General features: G+C 37.2%; 1 protein-coding gene across 6 annotated transcripts in view; it reads left to right on the top strand.

Moving 5' to 3' along the window:
- LOC149651481 (acetylcholine receptor subunit alpha-like) overlaps positions 1-20104 on the top strand; it is a 120676-nt gene extending 100572 nt beyond the window's left edge. For 3 of the 6 annotated variants that reach the window (XM_089848431.1, XM_089848430.1, XM_089848432.1), the window contains 6 exons: positions 11154-11293; positions 13951-13995; positions 14842-14951; positions 15026-15206; positions 15620-16555; positions 17947-19833. In XM_089848431.1, the coding sequence (XP_089704557.1) occupies positions 11154-11293; positions 13951-13995; positions 14842-14951; positions 15026-15206; positions 15620-16555; positions 17947-18132 (1598 nt within the window). In that variant the 3' untranslated portion in view covers positions 18133-19833. Of the gene's footprint in view, positions 1-8705; positions 8731-11153; positions 11298-13950; positions 13996-14841; positions 14952-15025; positions 15207-15619; positions 16556-17946; positions 19835-20000 lie in introns of those variants that run through there. The other 3 variants (XR_016371240.1, XM_089848434.1, XM_089848435.1) reach the window with 3 other exon arrangements.
- Positions 20105-20973: the final 869 nt, after the last annotated feature.

Here is a 20973-nt window from a genome sequence, read left to right as displayed (position 1 = left end):
TAAAATCCTATAATTCCGGAAAAAAATTCCTATTTTTCCTATAAGGAATTTAAATTTAAGAGTGGGCTCCCTGGAAAATTTTAAATTATATTATTGGTTGACTTAAACTACGTTTTGATGACGTTGCTGACGGGGACGGCGAAAAATACGTAATTCCTTTTTACCTCTGTCGCTTCTTTCATACCCCTCCGTCCCGTGGAAGGGTGTCCGGGACTTTGACGCGCGCCCACATTACTCTGTTCTCCATTCCTACTTCTAAAATAAAATATACCCCTAATATCACTGAAATTAATTCAACCATTTTCCATTTTATCATTTCATTTGAAGCGAATCATTGTTATTTAAGAACCCAAAAGTGGCATGCATGAATTTTAGGATATATATTTGTAAAACCCGTATTCTTATCGGCTTCCCTTTAAACGCGTTGTATTCTGCAAAAACAAAGTTAAAAATACTCTTGACAATATATTAGTTCTTATGCAATATGCACTTGGTTTTATGGACCCTTTTAAACTTTTAAGTGTTTCGAGTAACTCTATCCCGTCTTTTTTTGGCTAAAGAAAGAGTAAAGCACGCACTCTGAGTTGGGTTGGGTCGTTTCGAAGCGTGTCCCCTTACAATTTACATATCTCGAATATAGGAGGCGTGCAATTTTATAAATTTTGGGGCTCCAGCTAGGTCTAGTGATGATCGAAGAGTTTTTAACACAATATATCTTAAGGTTTTGAAGGCCTTGGATCCATTTTCAATATTTTGAGAGAAAAGTCCGGCCGCGTTTGAAAATCGAGAGGTTTAAATTTATTCGGTCGAGTTATAAGGAGTCTGTCTCAAATATAAAGACAAAGTTCTGTCAGATTGTCGATATAGAAACTAGGCCTAGCTCCTTCTTGAACTCTGCTAAAGGGAGTTGGAAGTGTTGTTAGCTAGGTTAGGTTAATGTAACATTTGGTTCAATTCGATTAAATGACTAAGTTTTAACAATAAACGGAGAATGTAATAATACGAGTTCATAGTTTTGCATGGAAGTTGTAACCAGCATCTCGTTGGTTCTTGAAAACTCACGTCAGCGCGACGCGAATGACGAAAATTCCGTATTTTCCGACTGAGGAGAGGCGAAATAGCCTGGCCTCCTTTTACGTCCCCCCTTGTATTTTGAAACGGGGACTGGGACTATGGCGCGCGAATACTTAGGCATCTTATACCTTCTCCCTAGTAAACTAGATATCGCTTCTTGCTTGCTGTATGGTGATGATTTGAGATAAACTGAGTAGCCCAATTCTGTCTTTGAATGCTCTCGAATCTTAAATGGGTTCTTGGGTCATGCAGTTTCAACATAAAGGATATACAGTAGAGGAGCAGACACTTCAGCTTTTACCAATGCATGATGGAATATCTCGCCAATTTTTACTATTTATTTCCGGTTTTTGGAGGCCTGGAGTGATATTTAGATGCATTTAACCACGTACCTACTAAAAAACGGAGGGCCAGTAGTAGCTATAAAAATTTAACGATATATGAGTGCAACAACTGTCTACTCCTCTATTGAATATCCTCTATGGTTTCAACCAAGGATTGTACAGTTTTATCTTCCCTTGAGGTGTATATTTATATCGGTTTGAAAATTATAACTTCTTGGGTTTTCCTTCGGCTGAATGAATACGTTTTTCGCCGTCTTTAAGATTTCTCGAACCGAGAAGAATATAGAAAAGGAAATTTTGTCAAATTCCTCTTTCCATATATCAAACTCGAACCGTATCTCCGCTCCAAGCCGCATTGAGGGATTCAACACTATAATTCTTCGCTCAAAAAATGTTTACAACGATTTCGTATACTGTATATTTAGGCTTAGCGCGGGGTGTCGAACCCCACATGCAAAAATATTTGAATTCTTTCCAAACATACATATATAATGTAAATATTTTAAAATACCCGAACCGGATGGGTACAGTTATAATATATCGGAAAATGGTATGGTTTAAGAATAGAGATTTTTGATATATATATATATATATATATATATATATGTATTTTTATTTTGAAACTTGCCGTCGAAATAATTTTTAACATGCTGGTTATTTATGGGAATTATATTTTATGCTCCAGTTGATTTGGTCAAAAGCAATTCACTTAAAAATTGTCACATGATAAAATCTTTGTATCTTAAAGATTGAGCAGTTGCCGATTTAAGCAAAAAGCTACGGGTCAGGTGCAACTATATCTTTTAATCTAATCTAAAACAAAGTCAACCTCGTTGACCACTCTTTACATACAAATTTACACACAACATAACATCCCGAAGTACCTACACAAAGTAAATTTACTGTAAAAAATATTAAACCCAAAAGAAATTTTACAATTTTTCTTTTTTCTTTTTTATTCATTTCAAACTGTTAGAAATTTCTTCACGCATTTTTGTAAAAGAATAAAACAACATAGAGCAAGGCCTCTGTTACTCTATCCCACCCACACATTTAGTTCACACACACACATACTCCTTTAGAGGGTCTGAATAAAGTTTGCAGAAATATTTTTACGCTTTTCTATATGCCTATGAGGCCCTTCTTGAAGTTTAATTTCGTCCCAGACGGTGTGCATCGATTTTTTGAGAAATGCTTTGCGGTTGTCGGCAAAGGCTTAAGAAGAAGAACTTTAGGAAGGCTAGAGAGTACAGGTTCTCCGTTAGTGGTGTTTCATGGTGTAAAGCGTTAAGCTTACAGTATTGGACCTTACAACAGAGGCGTGATGGTATGTAACATTAAGGGATCTATGGGGAAATGAGGGCAAACGAATTTTTATCCCAGAAAAACTACTACATCGCCTTACATAACTGAACGATTCTCGTTATTTAAAAAACCAACTTCAGAAATTTTGATGGTAAATCATAAGTGAAGGCGTTAGCTACTTTATTCGGAGGCATCGCGAATTATACAGAGATAAAGAACAAATCTTAAAATTATGGTGAGAATTATTTTGGTTAAATCAAAAGCAAATCTCTGTTATTTTCAATTTACCCCTGGTGGATCGTTTTTCCCTGAACATCTGTGTATTGCGGTCGGTGATGTAGAACAGCGTCGCGTCTAGTGTGATCGGGCTGCGCCTTGCCTTAAATTTCTACTGTGATTCAATGGGTTTCTCTATGTACGATATATTTTTCTTCTAACTAAGGGTCCTGACCCTCTAACGGTAACAAAAAACTGACTCTGGCCCGCGATGTTAAGATTTATTTTGGGATTTTTAAATTACTAACCAAGGCTTAGCTGAGTAGTAGTCTTAGGGTGGAAGAGCGTCTCTGTGGGAACCCGGAGATTAAGGCGCCACCTTTTGACAACAGGCGGTATTTACCACTGGCGGGAATTTCAATTCTTTTGTCAGACCATGGCTAGGGGGAAGTCACAACTAAATGCTAAGCTAAACACCTCTACGTCGAGTCAAGATAAGAAGCACCAGAATAATTCTGCCAAGACCACTATGACTTCCAAGTCATCGCCTACTGGGAGGTCTGTGACCACGCCTAACAGTCCAGATCAGAACAAACGGACAGAGTCTGGAGCCACGGCAATTTCTGCCAGCCACAAAGCTACCCCAGTTTTCGATCAGGACGCCCTTCTTGCCTCGCTGGGTAAGATGATAAAAACAGAACTGGGTTCCGTGGTAGAAGAAAAGGTCTCAGCTATTAAAGACGACATCGAATTGTGTATTAGTACCAAATTCTCACTGCTTCAACTTGAATTGGGAAAACACTGCGAGCAATTGATTACTAGGAAGGTTCAAGAGAAACTTAGTGACGTCCAGGCCACTTTCGACGAAATAGCCGCTGAATTCCAATCTACCCAATCTCAAATAGCACAACTACGGGAGGAATTGGCTAAACCACAGGCTGAGATGCAGAAACGATTTGAGGAACTCCAGGCGCCGATATCGGAAATGAAAAAACTCGCGCTAGACTTGACGGCACCTGTGGCCAATGGACTACAATATTCATTAGTTGCAAAAGTTATAAAAGAAGCCCGAGAAGTCCAAGATAAGGCGCTAAATGTCATGATCTTTGGTGCTGCCTCTGCTGCCCTGGATGACCCATCTCTTGCAACCGATTGGCTGAATGACGCACTGGACTTGACAGACGAGCCAATTAAAGTACTACATTGCACTCGGATGAAAGGGTCTGGCATCCCTCCTGTAAAATTGAGTCTCGAGAACGCCAACCAACGTAAATTGGTACTCAGGAAGGCTAAATCCTTGAAAGATAAGGAGGGCTATCGCGCAATTTACATCCAGGCTGATCTGACCCGCAGAGCCCAATGGGAACGTAAAAAATACCGCGAGCGCCAAAAGGCGCGTCGAGGTGCACCACCGGCGGCAGAATAATGGTCCTTATGTCAACGGAAGAATAAGAGGTGCGCAACGTGGAGGAGAACATGTAAAATTAAAGTAAAGACATTGCACAGGGGGTACTGAATCTACAGGAGGGGGCAACTTTGAGAAGTATGGTGTGAGCTTTAAGAGCAAATGTACTATGATGGCACTCATTCATCCTGCCTACGCGATGACGAAATACCGTTCAGGAGTCTCTTTAATGACCGCACTCAGGCCAGCGTTACTTCCACTATCAGGTCACCATTAAGGCTAGATTAAAAGACTTTGTTGAAACTCAAGTTGAAACCATTCGCCTGGCTCATGTGTGTCTTCCTCTAACTCATGCTGTACCAACAGTGCTCCCCCTATATTGCTACTTGCAAGTGCGCGGCGCCTCCTCTCACTCCGTTGGCAGAACAATAATATTAATAATAATAAAAAAAAAATCATTGTATCATTACCATTTCATACTGTATTCCATTTTGTATATAATCTGGTTAATTTTACCTTACAAATGTTTAACAAATTGTAACGGTCTGTACCAATTGCTTGCGAGCCAGTAGTGGCTCCTCCCTGTTTCAAAAGGGATCTCCATATAGAAAGCAAATAAAGATTCATTCATTCATTCATTGCGTGGTAAACATTTCTACAGGCGCTCGTAGGATTAACATTAGTAGCTTTGCCCCTAAATTTTGTCTTTCCTGTTATATCAGTATTTATTTGCTTCATAAATTCTATATTCATATTTGTGTACTGCAAATATTCAAAAAGACCTATATTCATTATTATTGGTTATATTTAATATATTCATACCTTTATTATATATTATTTCAAGTTTTAACGAGATTTATGCAAAGATCGACCTTGGGGAATAAACACAGACATACAATGAATATCAAAAGAGATGAGCTTTTACTTATTTTTATCTTAAAATATTCGTTTTAGATCCAAAATTCAAAAAGCGATTCTTAGGTACTATGATAGTTCAACCTTTCTTGTTTAAAGTTTGCGCATAATGTATTTAATGCAAACGTTAGAAGATGAAAGCTTCCATGCACCGTCTCAATCTTAGATACCTACCCGAAAAGTAGTCTACGTTTCTTCAGTTGAAGTTAGACCTAACATCCCATTCAACCAGGCTTATAATTAACAGTAAACTTAATTTGGGATGGACTTCGCTTTGAGCGCGTGCAGTTTCTTGGCGTGTAATCACGAGGCGTACTATCCTTTGCTTTTAAACACAACAAAAACGTGCATCCGAAATATCTTTGTCTTAACATAATTCAAAGAAATGCTCTGCAGGAATGCACGGAATGTAGCTTGTACACGCTAAACCTAAAAATAAAGTTTTTCTTAACATTCACGAGATTTAGGCCTAGATCATGTCAATCTTAAGCCTTGGTTAGACTTTTAAGCAGTGCCTTTAGAAATTTGTGAGGCCTAGCTGCTTTTTCTTCCGCAACCGTTGCTTCTTAAGGATTCTTTTGACCTCTAAAGAGGAGCCCTTTCATGTCTAGTGATTATCGACCAATCGCTTAAAGCGACTATGAGATAAGATATTTATTGAAATCGATAAAAAAATCGATTTATTTTTGCTTACCATGTACTTAACATTTTTAATCGATTTGAATAGTCTCTGAACGGTTTTGAATCTTGACTTTTAAAGGTCAAAAATAGGGGATAAGAACTAGCCATAGTGTGTTAGGGTTAGTGTTTGGTTTATCTTAGGCTGAAAGATACATTATTTAGAGTTAATTTAACGAGACCAGACTTGTTTTTCGTTTTAACTATATTCAACATACGTGGTTTTTATTTCCGTGAAGTTTTTCTTTGGTCTTATACATTCCAGATGATGGTATATGGAGAAGTAGGCTTCCTCGCTGGCACGTAAGGCTAGAGCCTTAGCCTTATTGGGGGGAAAAATGTCTGGAAGACTGGATCGGATAATAGACGCATTGACTAATAGAAAACCGACTACCATCTGCTTTTTTTCTCAGATATATGTGCAAAAACCAAAGAAATCTTGATGGTGTATTTTCCCTTAGAAGTTTTTTTCTCCGTTAAAAGTATCTTTTAGGTTGTAGCTATGATTCCAACGTGGTTTTGATAATAGGCCTAACTTCATCCAATCAAAATTAACACACATGACAGAGCGCATCATCCCTCTAAACACAATTGTTTAATAGAACCCAAAATTTTAATTTTGAAAACAAGGCTTAGCAACCTATCCTAAGCCTAACACACGTATACTATGAGGGGATCTGGGACCCGTTGAGCTTTTCTACTAGATCTTCACTAATTAAATGCAATCTCAAAATCAATCGCTGTACAATAATGGAAGGAATTCATCGTCGATGACAAACCATCATCTTAAAACGCCAAGATCTGATAGACATTCCAAAGAAAAATTCCCTCGTAAACATTTTTCACAGAAGTTTCCGAAGCGAGCCCATACTGACTGTTCTAGAATGGCACCGCCACGCTTATATCTCCGATTAAAGCTTGACTCGCTGTATTTAATATCCATTCCTCCTTTTTCACGGAGAAGTTTCACCTCGTGACTTCTCTTTCCCGCCCTTTTTTTTAGGGATTTATTCTCTTGATTCTGTGATAAGGGGGATTTTATTGAGTTTGGAATCGGTTTATTTCCGGCTCCGCGACCCGAAACTGATTAATTTTTCATTCCATAAACTCCTGTCGCGCGTGCTGAATGAGAAAAGGCGCGGGATTCCTGCAATTCGATTCCCGCCAAATTAATTACCGCCTGTCAAAAAAGTTCTTTCAACACTCCCCTCTCCTTATGTCTCTCCCTCTCTTTTCTAATTTCTGGAGAATATATATTTTAGAATTTCTTTTGGGGAGAATTTTGGAAAAGTGAAATCGCGTTGATTTTACTTTATTATTGTTTTTTTTATTTCAGTTTGAAATAAGTTAGGCAACGAAGTAAACAGTTAAACATAAGTAGGGACAATTTTAATTGGATTATTTTCGATTGAACCCTTCTGTAAGTTTGTTTGCCTTAGTATAGTATTGTTATCTTGGCACACTTGAATATTTTATCGGTCTCTTCTGGTTTTTCAAGTTCAATTAAACGTAACGCAACGTGGGTATGACTGGTTTTTCTTAAGTTTGGAATCCAAATAAAGGATTGTATATTATATAAGAGTATTCGTTGATGTTTCTCCGCCAAATCCCAGCCCATAATCTATTCGCTGCATGAGCATAGTGAGGCATAAAGAAACATTGTCATTGATATCAAGTTCTTTTTGGCGGGAAAAAGGGGCCTCCAGGATTGAGTGTTTATCTAGAGACCCGCTAGAGGGTAAAATCTACCAAAACTTGGAATAGACAAGTGGAAAGAGAGAGAGATTCCGATATATTGATTTCCAATTGAACCCCATAAACATGACCCAAATGATGAGCCTGACGATAGCAGTGGCGCCAATAAGAATCAGTCTACCGCAAAGTACCAAAGAAGGAGTGTTGATGGACTCCTCCTACCCCCCCCCTTTCTCAACCACCTTTTACTTTGAAAGAATTACAAACACAAGGGTTTTGAACCCAAGTATCGGTAGTATTCCTTGATTTGTTTTCCTACCCATTTTCCTATAAAATAAATCAAATTTAAAGTCATGATTATCGTCCAATAAAACGCCAGCGCATGTTGTCGTAAGATCTCTCAAGTTTGGCGCGAGATGAATAACACGTGCAATTCGGATTTCATTTTAAAATTAGGCTTAGCACATGTGTGTAGGACGCTTCACAATTTCCCAGTAAACTTCCTAAACTAGGCATAGCTATTCATAGTTTACAGACTAAGAGGATTCATACCATTTACACAAGGTATGCAACTTGAATTGCAACTTTTCCCTCCTTATTGTAAAACATCCTCTGATAACGAAGCAAAACCTAACATTAAAAGATTTAAACTATAGTATTATTTCACTTATGAGATGCAATGTAAATTATCTCCGATGCCCTTAGGCCTAACTATTCTAATGGATGTTTACCCTAATTATCTCCTTGTTCAAATGAATTGAATTATGCGCAAAGCTGAGGAAAACGTTTCTGTCTTGTAAACTATTCGTTTGGACACGTTGGAAATTATTAATCTGTCCAAAATTCGAAAGCGCACGTCATGTATACGATTGTAAACTCATAAACCCCTCCGTGTTAGCTTAGCTCTAATGCCTATAGTAGGGGTGTACGCTATAATGAAGGTATTATCAAGTCTCTTAATAGCTTGGGCTTGTCTAATTGTCTAATTTTAGTCCGACGGAAGGAGCTAACCTAGTCTAGAGATGAGATAGCGTTGAGGTAGATGGACCAATGAGATAATTTTCCCAGTTACCTTTTGTGTTTGTTGGCCTTCCACAGGTAACTTTCGAATCGATTTTTAAGCCTCGCACCTCGGGCGGTCTGTATTCAACCCCGTTAAACTAATTTTACGTTCCCTCGTTAAAAACTCAGGCAGTTAAGATTAGCTATAAAGGGTTGGGTTAGATGTTGATACGTGGTTACGCTAAAAATTGGTTCCAACGTCGTCTGTTTAATTGAAGATAGCAAACTTGAAACAAAGTTACGTTTTGATTAACGATGATTGAATTCGAATTAAGCCTTGGTTTTCGTTAATTATTTATGTTAGGCTTAGCGAAGTATATCACTATAAAGGTTAAGGTTATAATTCACGCTTAATTATATTTCGTATGTTTTCGCTTTAATTATCTCGAGTTTGGCTTAGCAAATTTCATTAAGTTTATAATTATAAACTATGCCGTAAACGTTCTGTCATTAAAAGTATATTATTTTAAGTGAAAATTTCCGCTATAGTTATGAGGAAATTCAACAAAGGCTTAACACCCTTGTTTCTACCTTGAAGGCGACGAAAATAACGCGAGTCACGTGACAGCTCATTTTTCACCGTTATCTAAAATTTAGTGTACCCGCAACTCTTAACCCAAAGTAATAAAAAACCAACCATGCAACCAACACCCGACGTGGTGAAGTTAGTATAGGAACTGACTATAACCAAGAAGCTATATCTAGTTTACTAGGGAGAAAGTATAAGATATCTAAGTATTCGCGCGCCATAGTCCCAGTCCCCCTTTCAAAATGCAAGGGGGGGGACGTAAAAGGAGGGTGGGCTATTTCGCCTCTCCTCAGTCGGAAAATACGTAACTTTAGTCATTCGCGTCGAGCTGACGTGAGTTTTCAAGAAAAAATGAGATGCTGGTTGTAATTTAGAGGCGGGGATTAACTCCGGACCTACGTTTGGACTGGAGATAAAGCTAGAAATGTGGCGAATTTATAACTTTTCCCTAATAAACTAGATATTGCTTCTTGCTATAACCTTACTTGTACTATAGCGGACGTTAGGCCTAACTTAAGGCTAGGGTTAGTTCATGTTAACCCGTCCTAAACCAAAAATAAAAAAAAGAACAAAAATTGGTTAGAAAACTGAGGGTTTAGGGTTAGAATGAATGGTTGCCAATGTTAAGATTGTCCTTTTGAGATAAGACCTTTAAGAACGACGTACATTCTTCTTTGTTTCTCGGATCTTGTTTTTTAAGGCGGAAAACCAATTTCGAGGTAATGTTATTTGGCCGAACCTACCAGCCCCTAAATTAAGACAAATGTTACAAAGGACCCTTCCCTCTATACTCCCTTAAAATAAACAATGGATTTTCTAGAAGGCGAGAGGACGCGTGATGTTTGAACTGTGTACAACGAGTCTTAAGTCTATCAAATAGTGTGTGTGTACTCTTTATTCGATTCTAAAGTTAACCAGAAAGGAATTGCTGGAATTACGAAGATAGTGTTCTTGTTCCCTTTCAAAGCCGATTTTCTCGAATCCAATGTGTTCTATCTCTGTGTATTTAGTATCACCAGGAATAAATACAGTCAATGGAATCACGTATCTATATAGGAGGATTTTGGGGATAGTAATTATGTCTGAGCAATTTGAAATCGCGAATAATCCATCTTTGGAGTTTTTTCATTTCTTTTAATTGAGAGCGTAAGTTTATAAGATATACTCCATAAGTATGACACTACCTGTACTTGATAATGTCGCTTTACCTCGAATCTATGACCTACCTCATTCGCTTCATGACAAGCTCAGTAACCAGTGACAAACTTATGAACTTATGTTGAGAGTTAAAGAAATTTTCAAAACTTATGAAAACGCTTTCCACTTTAATTTTGTTAAGACTAAATTTCACAAGAAGGCAATATAATTATTAACTTCAATTAAAATTGAAAAACTCGTACTATTTTCTTTTTTGCGCCAATTTTGAAAGATCTTACATCGCGCTATAGACGTTTTCATTTTCTTTTACTACGCCATTTTGAAGTACCAAAGCTTCTTTTGTTGTTTGAAATACTCTGACAATATAAAAGGCAATTTTAGTCCAATGTTTATAGCGTAATAGTTTTTGATAAACGTCGCGGTTAAAATAACGTTCCATATTTTTGTTTTCCTAAAGCTTTAATCATAACTTTAAAGTGTTATTCAGTATAGTTGAAGGCTTGCGTTGTGAAAAAAAGAAAGCCGAATTTTTTTGAGTGATTACTATATATGAGTATACTTTTACTCCATGAGCTCGAAGCGCTATGATTTTTTTTGTAAACGTAAACAATTTTAGCGCTAGAGGCTAGGCGGCCGACGCTTTATGAAGCAAGGGTTTTTTCTTATACTGTATAATACCCTTTAGGCAAAATTTAATAGAATTTTTCTTACATTTTCTTCTACAGCCTGTTGGTTTAATACGTCTCTTTTTTTCTATGTTTCTATTTTACAGGAGGAAGCGGTAATCCCGACGCGAAAAGACTTTACGATGATTTAATATCGAGGTATAACAAGTTGGTACGACCAGTCATGAATGTCAGTGAACCATTAACCGTCCACATCAAACTGAAACTGTCCCAGCTTATCGAAGTGGTAGGTACGTTTTAAAAACACAATACAAATGGTGCAGCGCTTTCCTTAGTTATTTAACAGCTGCTTTGGTGATTGATTTTATCTTCTTTTCAATAATGACCTATGACTTCGAAATTAAATTCAACCAAGAAGTGATATCTAGTTTACTAGGGAGAAGGTAAGATGCCTAAGTATTCGCGCGTCATAGTCCCAGTCCCCCTTTCAAAATACAAGGGGAGACGTAAAAGGAGGCCGAGCTATTTCGCCTCTCCTCAATCGGAAAATATGACTGTAATTTTCGTCATTCGCGTCGCGCTGACGTGAGTTTTCAAGAACCAATGAGATGCTGGTTGTAATTTAGAGGCGTGGATTAACTCCGGACCTACGTAACGTTTGCACTGGAGATAAAGCTGGAAATGTGGCGCGAATTTATCCCTTCTCCCTAATAAACTAGATATCACTTCTTGATTCAACCAAGGGTCAAAAACTTTAATTGAAAGTGTTAATCTGATTCATCAATTTCATCAAAAATGGATTTTTTCGTAATCTGTTTTGCGTTAATTAAAATTCTTGAATGGTTCGTAAAAATGTCTATGGGTTCAGAAGTAATATAAGAAGGATAATATAAGTCTAATACTGGCCCAGCCTTTCTATGTAATTAAATTATTTCAGTACAAAACTCATTAGGGTTTAAAGTTAAACGTTTTGGCAAAAATAAACTTCAATAAATTAGCTTCTGTTAGCGTATGATTGGTGGCATCTTAGAGATCTCAACATATCCCTTAATTCCACCTAATTCATCTTCAAAATCCGGCACTAATCCGTAAAATCCGGTGCTGCAGCTAGGGCCTTTCTCTTTCATTGAATTCACGCCTGATCCGAAACTATGTGAGGTTTATGGAAATATAAAGAAAAATTCCACAAAGAAAATATAAAAAAGGAGGGGAGTTACCGAAAGAAATGAGTTTATCTCTATCTTCTATGGCAGTTAAGATCGAAAGTTCCGAACTGATGATTCCGGATGATGGATTCAACCATCCGCAAGAAAAATTCATGAGAGAAAATAATAAAACAAAGAAAAATTTTCCATGCACGCTTTTTTTTTACGGTGTTAAGCCTAACCAAACTCTGTTAGGCCTGTATAGGAAATGAAAGAGGGGAAACTTTAAAATCGTGTTTGTAGTAAGGCTATATCCGCTTCCTAAACTATGGAGGAAAGAGATGGATCCACAATTGATGGGTTTTCTATAGTCGCTTTCTTGAAAATATCCATCTTTCTTCCCAAGAGCAACCTGCATCTCTTCTTCAAGAGAAAAATCGTTATAAATTTGAAAAAATTACTTCATTCATGTTATTACTAACGCATAATGCTTGAAATCCTTCATTCAGTTTCGGTTTCGGAATATTTCCAGAACTCCTCCTCTGGCAAGGATAATGGCTCTATTTTCAAATGTATCTCTTGGTTTTAAGGCTCGTTAATGTTAGGTGGAGCTTTATTTGTACTGATAGTAATGTTTTAACTATGAGTTAGGCCTAATTATGGGGTTAAACTGTAAAATGACGTGTGGCAACTATATTTATCTCACATCCTTCATTGCCACCTCCCTCCATGATGCTATGATGACTTAATTGCGATCTGGAAAGCATCACGTCTATCCTCTTTTCGGATATATTAAATGTTTTGGGATAAGAATTATACAGTATTCATACATTAATGCACTTTATGATGTTTAAACTCTTGTTTTAAAAGAGATGCAATTAAATCCCTACTACTAAAGTATTGGGTTTATTTAAGTCAAGGCTAGGGAAAACACAACAAGGTGACAATAGCGTATCTGTTATTAACACGTCTCCATTTTGGAGTGTTGAAACTTGTATAAGAGATTCTGGGAAATACTACCCCATTCTCAGTCAATGATCCCTAACTATACTTTTCCACGTTTAAATTAAACTTTTCTACTCATTTTAACAAGCACCTTTTCAAACACCACTTAATTCTTTCTTCGCAAATAAAAATTGGAAAAAGAATGAGTAAACATTTTCCTTATCCCCTATAGATCGAGAGTATCTTTTCTCGACTTAAAAATACGCAAATTATTTTTACGATTCAGTAAACACGGAACCCAAAAGACTTTCTAAAAATGTTGGCTTTGCTTTTGCAGTCATTGGATAATTAGTTTTGTAATGATAGAAGAAGATACTGAAGATTATAGGAAATACCGTTCCTCTTCTCTGTCTCTCATCTTGAGCGTCCGAAAGATGTCTAGCAAAGCAGAAAGAGATGAGAGGAAGCGGAGGGGACATTATAGAACTATCTAAGAAAAGGGGAGGCGTAGGAGGTTATCCTAGAAATCGAATTGTCTTTATTCAGCCAAGCGGTCCTCGTCTAATTCGAAACCCTACCAAGCGTTAACTCGCTTTGGTTCCATTGCTATCAACGTCTTGGACCTCTCCCGTATACAATTGATTAGTCATACCGTATATAGAAATTCTCTTTTATTTGCTTCAAAATTTCCATTCCAAGTCTTTGTCTTTTTAAAGCTATCTCTGAAACAATTATTACACCATAAGGAATCGTTTAAGGATCTTATAAAATCCGTTCTTAAGGAATTTACTTCTTTTCGAAGTCAATTTGGCTTTACTCTCTTAATTTTCTTTCTATTTTTATTTAAAAACAGAATTTAAAAAATCAAATTATGACGACGAATTTATGGGTTGAACAGGTGAGTTATTTTCGAACTTATTTTTTTTAAATCTAAATTAAAATTATGCGCTAAAAATATTGATCAATGATATTTGGGGGGGGGGGAAGAAAAACAATAAAATAAAATAAAATAATAAGTGAAAACCGCCCCAAATATATGTAGGCTAGAGAAAATCATTTCTTTTAAAAATTTACATTTTATTTTGTTAACTTAGATCCGCAGAATATATTAGATTTTACAGACTATTTTTTTGGTTCTTTGGTTCCATTCTTTTTTGATTATCCGATAAAAGACAGACAGACAGACTTCGTTAAAAATACAGACGAGAAAAGAAAGATAATTTGAAAAATCTTTAGACCGAGGCTTAGGGTGTATGTGTACACTTTCATTCCTTTTGAGACTAGAGACTACGAAAAGTAAACCTTAAAAGATTTCGTTTAATTTCATTGGTGAAAACCAAATTCCCAATCGGATCTTCTTCACTGTACCTACCATAAGTTTATAAAGATATATTCTATAAGTATTACGCTTTTAATACTCAGACCAATGATGCGAGAATTGAGTACACTTTGTTTTGTAGTCCATGCTCCCTTTTTTGACCTCATACTAAGCCTTTGATAGAGAGATTCAAGGTGTCAAACTTATGGAACGTATCTTATAAACTTATGATTGAGGAATAGAAACGGAGTATTCAAACTTCCCAGGATTCAATTAAATTCAGAGAAAGTTTTTGTTTACATTGTCAGTAACGTTGGATTTAGAATTGAATGGGTATTGGCGAAGAGGGTGTTACGACCCCTGGAAGACACACCCACAATCGAACTGCTGGGTTAAGCTAAGCCTATTTTCAATATTTATTTGTAGTACTGGACAGATTACAAACTTACCTGGGAACCCAGAGAATACGGAGGAGTAAAAATGTTGCACGTACCATCGGATCATATCTGGAGGCCCGATATTGTACTTTATAACAAGTAAGTCGTGTCCTTTTTAAAAAATAAAAACACTGTCCCGAAAAAATTTCTCCGTTACAAACAAATTGTTTCAGTGCCGATGGCAATTTCGAAGTGACTTTGGAAACGAAGGCTCAACTTGACTACAGCGGTTTTATTCAATGGAAGCCTCCGGCCATTTACAAAAGCTCCTGTGAGATAGACGTTGAGTATTTTCCATTCGACGAACAAACTTGCGTCATGAAGTTCGGTTCCTGGACGTACGATGGCTTTAAGGTATAGAAAACCGCGGATAATGATTCTGGAAACCCTTTTTCCCAACATTTCTTGTTAAAGGCAAATTGGGTCTGCTATAAGAATAACATAAGTAACGTATTTCCCCGCTAAGTTTATATCTACGCGCAGTCGTGCCTACCTCTGACGTAAAAACTAGACAATATTTAGTTGAGTCTATTTGTTTGGAACTTAAAGGAGTATTATTAACTTATGGAATTTCCCTTTCCACTTATAAATTGGATGGCCTACTCACATTTTATCGGCAAAAAGTCGGAAAAAGTTTTAGATTTCCTTTGGCTGTAAGGTTAATTTTCATCTTTCCCTCGGGAGCGATTGACGAAATAACCGGGGGTTTGGGGCCAAGAGCGCCATTTGATGATGAAGTTTGCTAAGTGTTCGGTGTAATTTTGCAGGTTGATCTACGTCATAAAGATGAGCTTCAAGGCACTCCTGTGGTGGAGCTAGGAATCGATTTAAGCGAGTTCTACCTAAGCGTCGAATGGGACGTTCTCGATGTACCATCCATCAGGAATGAGAAGTATTACACGTGTTGCGAGGAACCTTACATCGACATTACCTTCAACATTAGCATGCGCCGGAAAACCTTGTTCTACACCATCAACTTAATCATCCCTTGTATGGGCATCTCTTTCTTAACCGTGCTCGTTTTCTACTTACCGTCGGACAGCGGCGAAAAAGTGACCTTGAGTATCTCCATCTTGCTTTCGCTGACCGTTTTCTTCCTCTTATTGGCCGAAATCATACCTCCCACGTCGCTCGTGGTGCCCTTATTGGGCAAGTACCTCTTATTCACCATGATCTTGGTAACATTGTCCATCTGCGTGACGGTAGTGGTCCTCAACGTCCACTTTAGGACCTCGGCCACTCACAAGATGGCCCCTTGGGTCAAACGCGTCTTTCTTCACGTCTTACCCCGACTGTTACTCATGCGCAGACCACTCTACCCTAACGATCAGAAGAAAGTTATGGTGAGAACTTGTAACGGGACTGAACTTCGCGATTACAATGTCCATTCGGACTCCTGTCCTCGAAGAAGGAGTTACGAGACTGAAGTCAGCGTCGAAGGACACTTTAGCGGGTGTCGCGTTCACGGGAACGGAGGGGTCACCGGCGTCGTACCTCCGGCCACCGGAGTTGGCGGTTCGGGCAACAGGGTACACCCGGGTGTCGGCGCAATTCCGCAAGAAGAATACCTCTTGGCCGCTTCGGACGTCGAACGAAGTCCCGTTCATATACGAAGACTTCATTTTTGCCCCGAGTTTCTCCGCGCGATGGACTCTGTAAATTATATTGCCGAACATACGAGGCGCTACGAAGAACATATTTCGGTAAGTACTTTCATTCTGAATACCCTCATTTCCTCCAAGTATTTCTTCATATTTTCCATTATTACAATGATCATCGTTACCCGGCCAATCCCTTTTTAATTGCCCATAGATCACGAGGCTTATCCGCAGCTTTAAAGCTAAATTTAACTACTCGAAATTGTTCTTTGATCTTTATTCATCATCACTCGCTAACCATAATTGGTCTGGCTCGAAAATTTCGATTAAAATTGTGTTGGCAAGGCTTACGGAAAATAATAACGCGCGGATGTAGTCAGTATCCTGTTGGGATTTATCGGTGCTAGTCCTAAAGAGGGGTGGAGTCGATTTATCAGTTGACGCGTTTTGGGTCGAACGCCCCCCAGCAGACGGGCCAACACACAAACGATTTTCGCCTTCTACTCGTTCGCCCTATCAACTAGCACGAAAACGAACATTAATCTTTCCAACCTGATTCGGGGGCCGGGATCCGAAACACCCTCGTCTTAAGAAGAGAGAGAGAGAGAGAGAGAGAGAGAGAGAGAGAGAGAGAGAGAGAGAGAGAGAGAGAGAGAGAGAGAGAGAGAGAGAGAGAGAGAGAGAGAGAGAGAGAGAGAGAGAGACAACTCATTCTTTCGGCCATGAAAGAAAAGAATAGCGAAATAGATTGAAAAATGACTCGGCGTTATCGTCCCGTGAGGAAAAACTGATTTAACACGCTATCCCCTATAACAGGTCACTTGTCCCTCTCACTTCCCATTCAAGCTAGATATACCCAAGGTTACGTTACGTGACTGACGGACGGACGTTTCTTTCTGATTGGCCTATAGACAAAGTTTCCAGATGAAGAATTGTTTTGTTCGGGGGGACAGAAGTATAGAAACAAAATAAAAGTAGAGTTTCGGTAGAGTAATCCCACTAACTTTCGTGTTCCTGACCTTTGAGTGACCTTTACTTCTTGGGTGCTAATACCATTCGAAAACTGAAACTATTTCGTTATTTGCATTTAAATGTACCTCTGAAAATGTAATCCCAATTTGAATTTCAAGCTTAAAGATTAGGCCTAATCATGAATCCAGTCCGTTCCAAGTTTAACCATAAGTTTATAAGATATGTTCCCTAAGTATTATACTACCAATACTTCGTAATGCTAGAGATTTTCTGAAAGCTGGTTCGAGAACGACAAGCGAGAATTAGTCGGTTAGTTTTGCAGGACTTCCATCTAGGTCCTATTTAGTCTGTAATAAGCCTTTGACAGCGCCTCACCAGGCGTCGCTTTGCCTGAATTTATGACCTACCTCATTCACTTCATGACAAGCTCCAGTTTGTAACCAGTGACAAACTTATGAGCAACGTATCTTATGAACTTATGGTTTAACTAATAAACGTTTCTCGATGACTCATTTCCTTTAAAGGTAAAGGAAGATTGGAAATACGTCGCCATGGTTTTGGACCGCCTTTTTTTGTGGATCTTCACAGTCGCGGTGCTAGTTGGGACATGCGGTATCATTCTACACGCGCCGACCTTGTACGATACTCGTGAACCAATTGACTTTAAACTTTCGGAAGTTGCTATCGCTGCCCTAGGTCGAAAATATTGATGGTGAATTTCTAGTTAACTAAGAAAAAAAATTATAATACGACGCCGCTAAATGGGAAGAAAAATAATCGAAACACCAATTATTAGAAAATCCTCACCATACGCACCTATAATCACCTAATCACCAAGCGAAAGTATAGAGTAAGTAATTTCCCAAACACCCGCTGCGGGGTATAATTTTTGGTGATTAATTAACAAAACTATAATTAACAAATTAATAATGTTGAAAAAATATTATCTTATAAGGAAGGTAAATTTCAAATGGCCTTAAATAAATTAGGGGTAATTTTAAATAATAATAATAATATATTTAAGTGATAGGCTGTTTTGATGAAACGTTCGAGTAATTACTTAACTGCCTTTGGTAATGTTGTAAGGTTAATGGAAACGAATTTTAATAATTTTATTCATCGATACGGTCTATCTATCTATTCGCCTTAAGTCTGATTTTATGTTTATTTTTATGGCGATTTTGGGTTTATAAAAAAAATATTTCAAGAGTTGTCTGCTATGTTATCTGCATATCCCCATATCCCTAATTTTCGCGAGACAATACATAGCAGACGAAAAATCTCAAATATCGCCATAAAATTAAGCCTAATTAGACCTAAGGTGATTAATGATTGATATGATAAAATTTTAGTAAATTAGAATTAGTTAATGTTAATGATAATTTCACGGTTGAATACAATATATAACTTGGCCCAAATTTAGTTCCCAAGAAATTGAGTGATAATAATACTTGAACGTTTGATTTGAAAATTATATATTATTAAGTGGTTCTATGGTAAATTAGGGAAAAAAATATATAAATATATTAGTTCGTTTGACCTTTGAACTATAGATTGGGTTATTTCGTGTGACGTCATATTATTAAATGACGTAATATTAATGATGTCACTGAAATTAATCTATACATTATCAGTCGCACATTTTCTAAAATAGGGAGACACTATTTAAATCATATTTAACTCGGACAGAAAAAAATTACAGAAATATATTAAAGAAAAGAAAAAAAATCACTAAATCACAAAGATATAAATAATCCTGGTGGATTTTATATGAACCAAATCATAACGCGACAAATTTTCTAAAAAAATATCCACTGTACATAAAAAACCTCTCGAAAAAAATAATATATTTCGAGTTTATAAATTGTACAGCGATACACAATTTACCCCAAAATATATATATATATAATAAACCAATAATAATATATATACGGAAATATTACTATAAACATTTGGGGATTTCAATAATCCCCCCACCAAAAAAAAAAAAACAAACGAAAAAATTTTAAAACAGAATTAAAAATAAAGAAAAATGTGCCTCATTTATCGTCTTCTGGTTTCGTTAGGCCAGAAGTGAGATGAGACTAGAAGTGAAGGGCTCTAGCATTGGTAATAGATCCTGGCATTAGTGAACAAATTTGAGGATTTTACGCCGCTTCAATCGCGCCTACGCTAGAGAGAAAAAAATTGGTCGAGTTCCAAAAAAATTTCTTACCCCCTTCCCCTCAACCTAAAGCGGCGAAACACGGACGCGGGTGCTTGAATCTAGTTCGGCCGTCTACCACCGCGAGCGTCTCACGTTTTGGAGGGGAAATTCTGAAACCGCCACCAGAGGGCGAACCGTTCTTGTGTTATCAAGAATATTCACTTTCGCCGAGTGAAGAATTTGGTTAGCTCAGTACATCTAGTCTCATCTCACTTCTGGTTAGGCCTAATTGCAAAACATTCCAATTTATTTTTTACGAGTTAATTAATTGAAAGATTTTTATAGACGTAAAATTATTTTTAGTTACTTTAATTTCAAATTCAATTTTTCCTTATTAATTTTATGTTTTTCCAATTTTTTTTTTTTTTGTAGATATTAAAACGAACGGGTTGTGTAAATCGCGTTATTGCATGTTGCACTTTTTTAAAACCCACCCCCTGGTTTGTTTTGCACTTCCGGTTCCCTTAAAGAAAAAGGTCTGCATATTTGAAACCGAACAAAGATGAAAGTTCAAGAAGAGGAGAGAATTTGTTATAATGAAAGACGTACGAACGATATTCACGTAAGTTCAGCTTAATTTTTTTATTCCGCTCCTATAATTACTAGGCTAGACCTAAAAATGACTTTTTAAACACCAATTACCTGACAAAGTACTGGTATATAGTGGTCCTTATATCTTCCCATTACGGTAGAGTAAAAGGAAATGGTCCTGAAAAACATTTAATGTTCAGAGAAAAATTATATTAAACCTGCTAAAAGTCAAAATTCATATACCTACCTACCATTTCACTGTACCAAAAAAAAAGAGAGAAATTGGGCCAAAACCTTTTAACTATAATGGTACAGCACATTCTCTCGCACGAGTTACTGAAAATAATGAGCTACAATAATTCCCGGAAACGACGCAGTCCAGCTTCAAAGTTGAGATAAGTTTTATCTCTCATTAAAAACAATATTCCCTAATTCTTTTTTTTTTTCACTGCCCTCGTTAAAATATGGTTCAATGTTGTTTCATAATAGTGAGTTAGCCCGTCATATGATGAATCTATATTTTTATACATGTATCTTTCATTTTTGAAGCGTCGAAGAGTCTAATTCCCAAGCTATACTTAATTATCTATGCTTTTACATTCAATATTTAATCCTCATAACATATCAGATGCTATGCGGCATTTATTTATCTTTACTAGTGTTGTAAATTTTCCGGAAAAATAAAACGCGGAAAATTTTCCGGAAACTTTTCCGGAAATTTTCCTCTTCGCGGAAAATTTTCCGCTAATCGGAAAAATATAAAACTAGCAATTATGTGAGCTTTGAGTCAATTTATCCAACTTTTAAAGATTTA

The sequence above is a fragment of the Phalangium opilio genome, unplaced genomic scaffold (genome assembly GCF_054372755.1).
Source record: "Phalangium opilio isolate 3A_F unplaced genomic scaffold, DU_Popi_V2 ptg000082l_1, whole genome shotgun sequence".
NCBI lineage: Eukaryota > Metazoa > Arthropoda > Arachnida > Opiliones > Phalangiidae > Phalangium > Phalangium opilio.
Note: the sequence above shows the minus strand (reverse complement) of the source record. Positions and strands in the feature narration are given on the sequence as shown.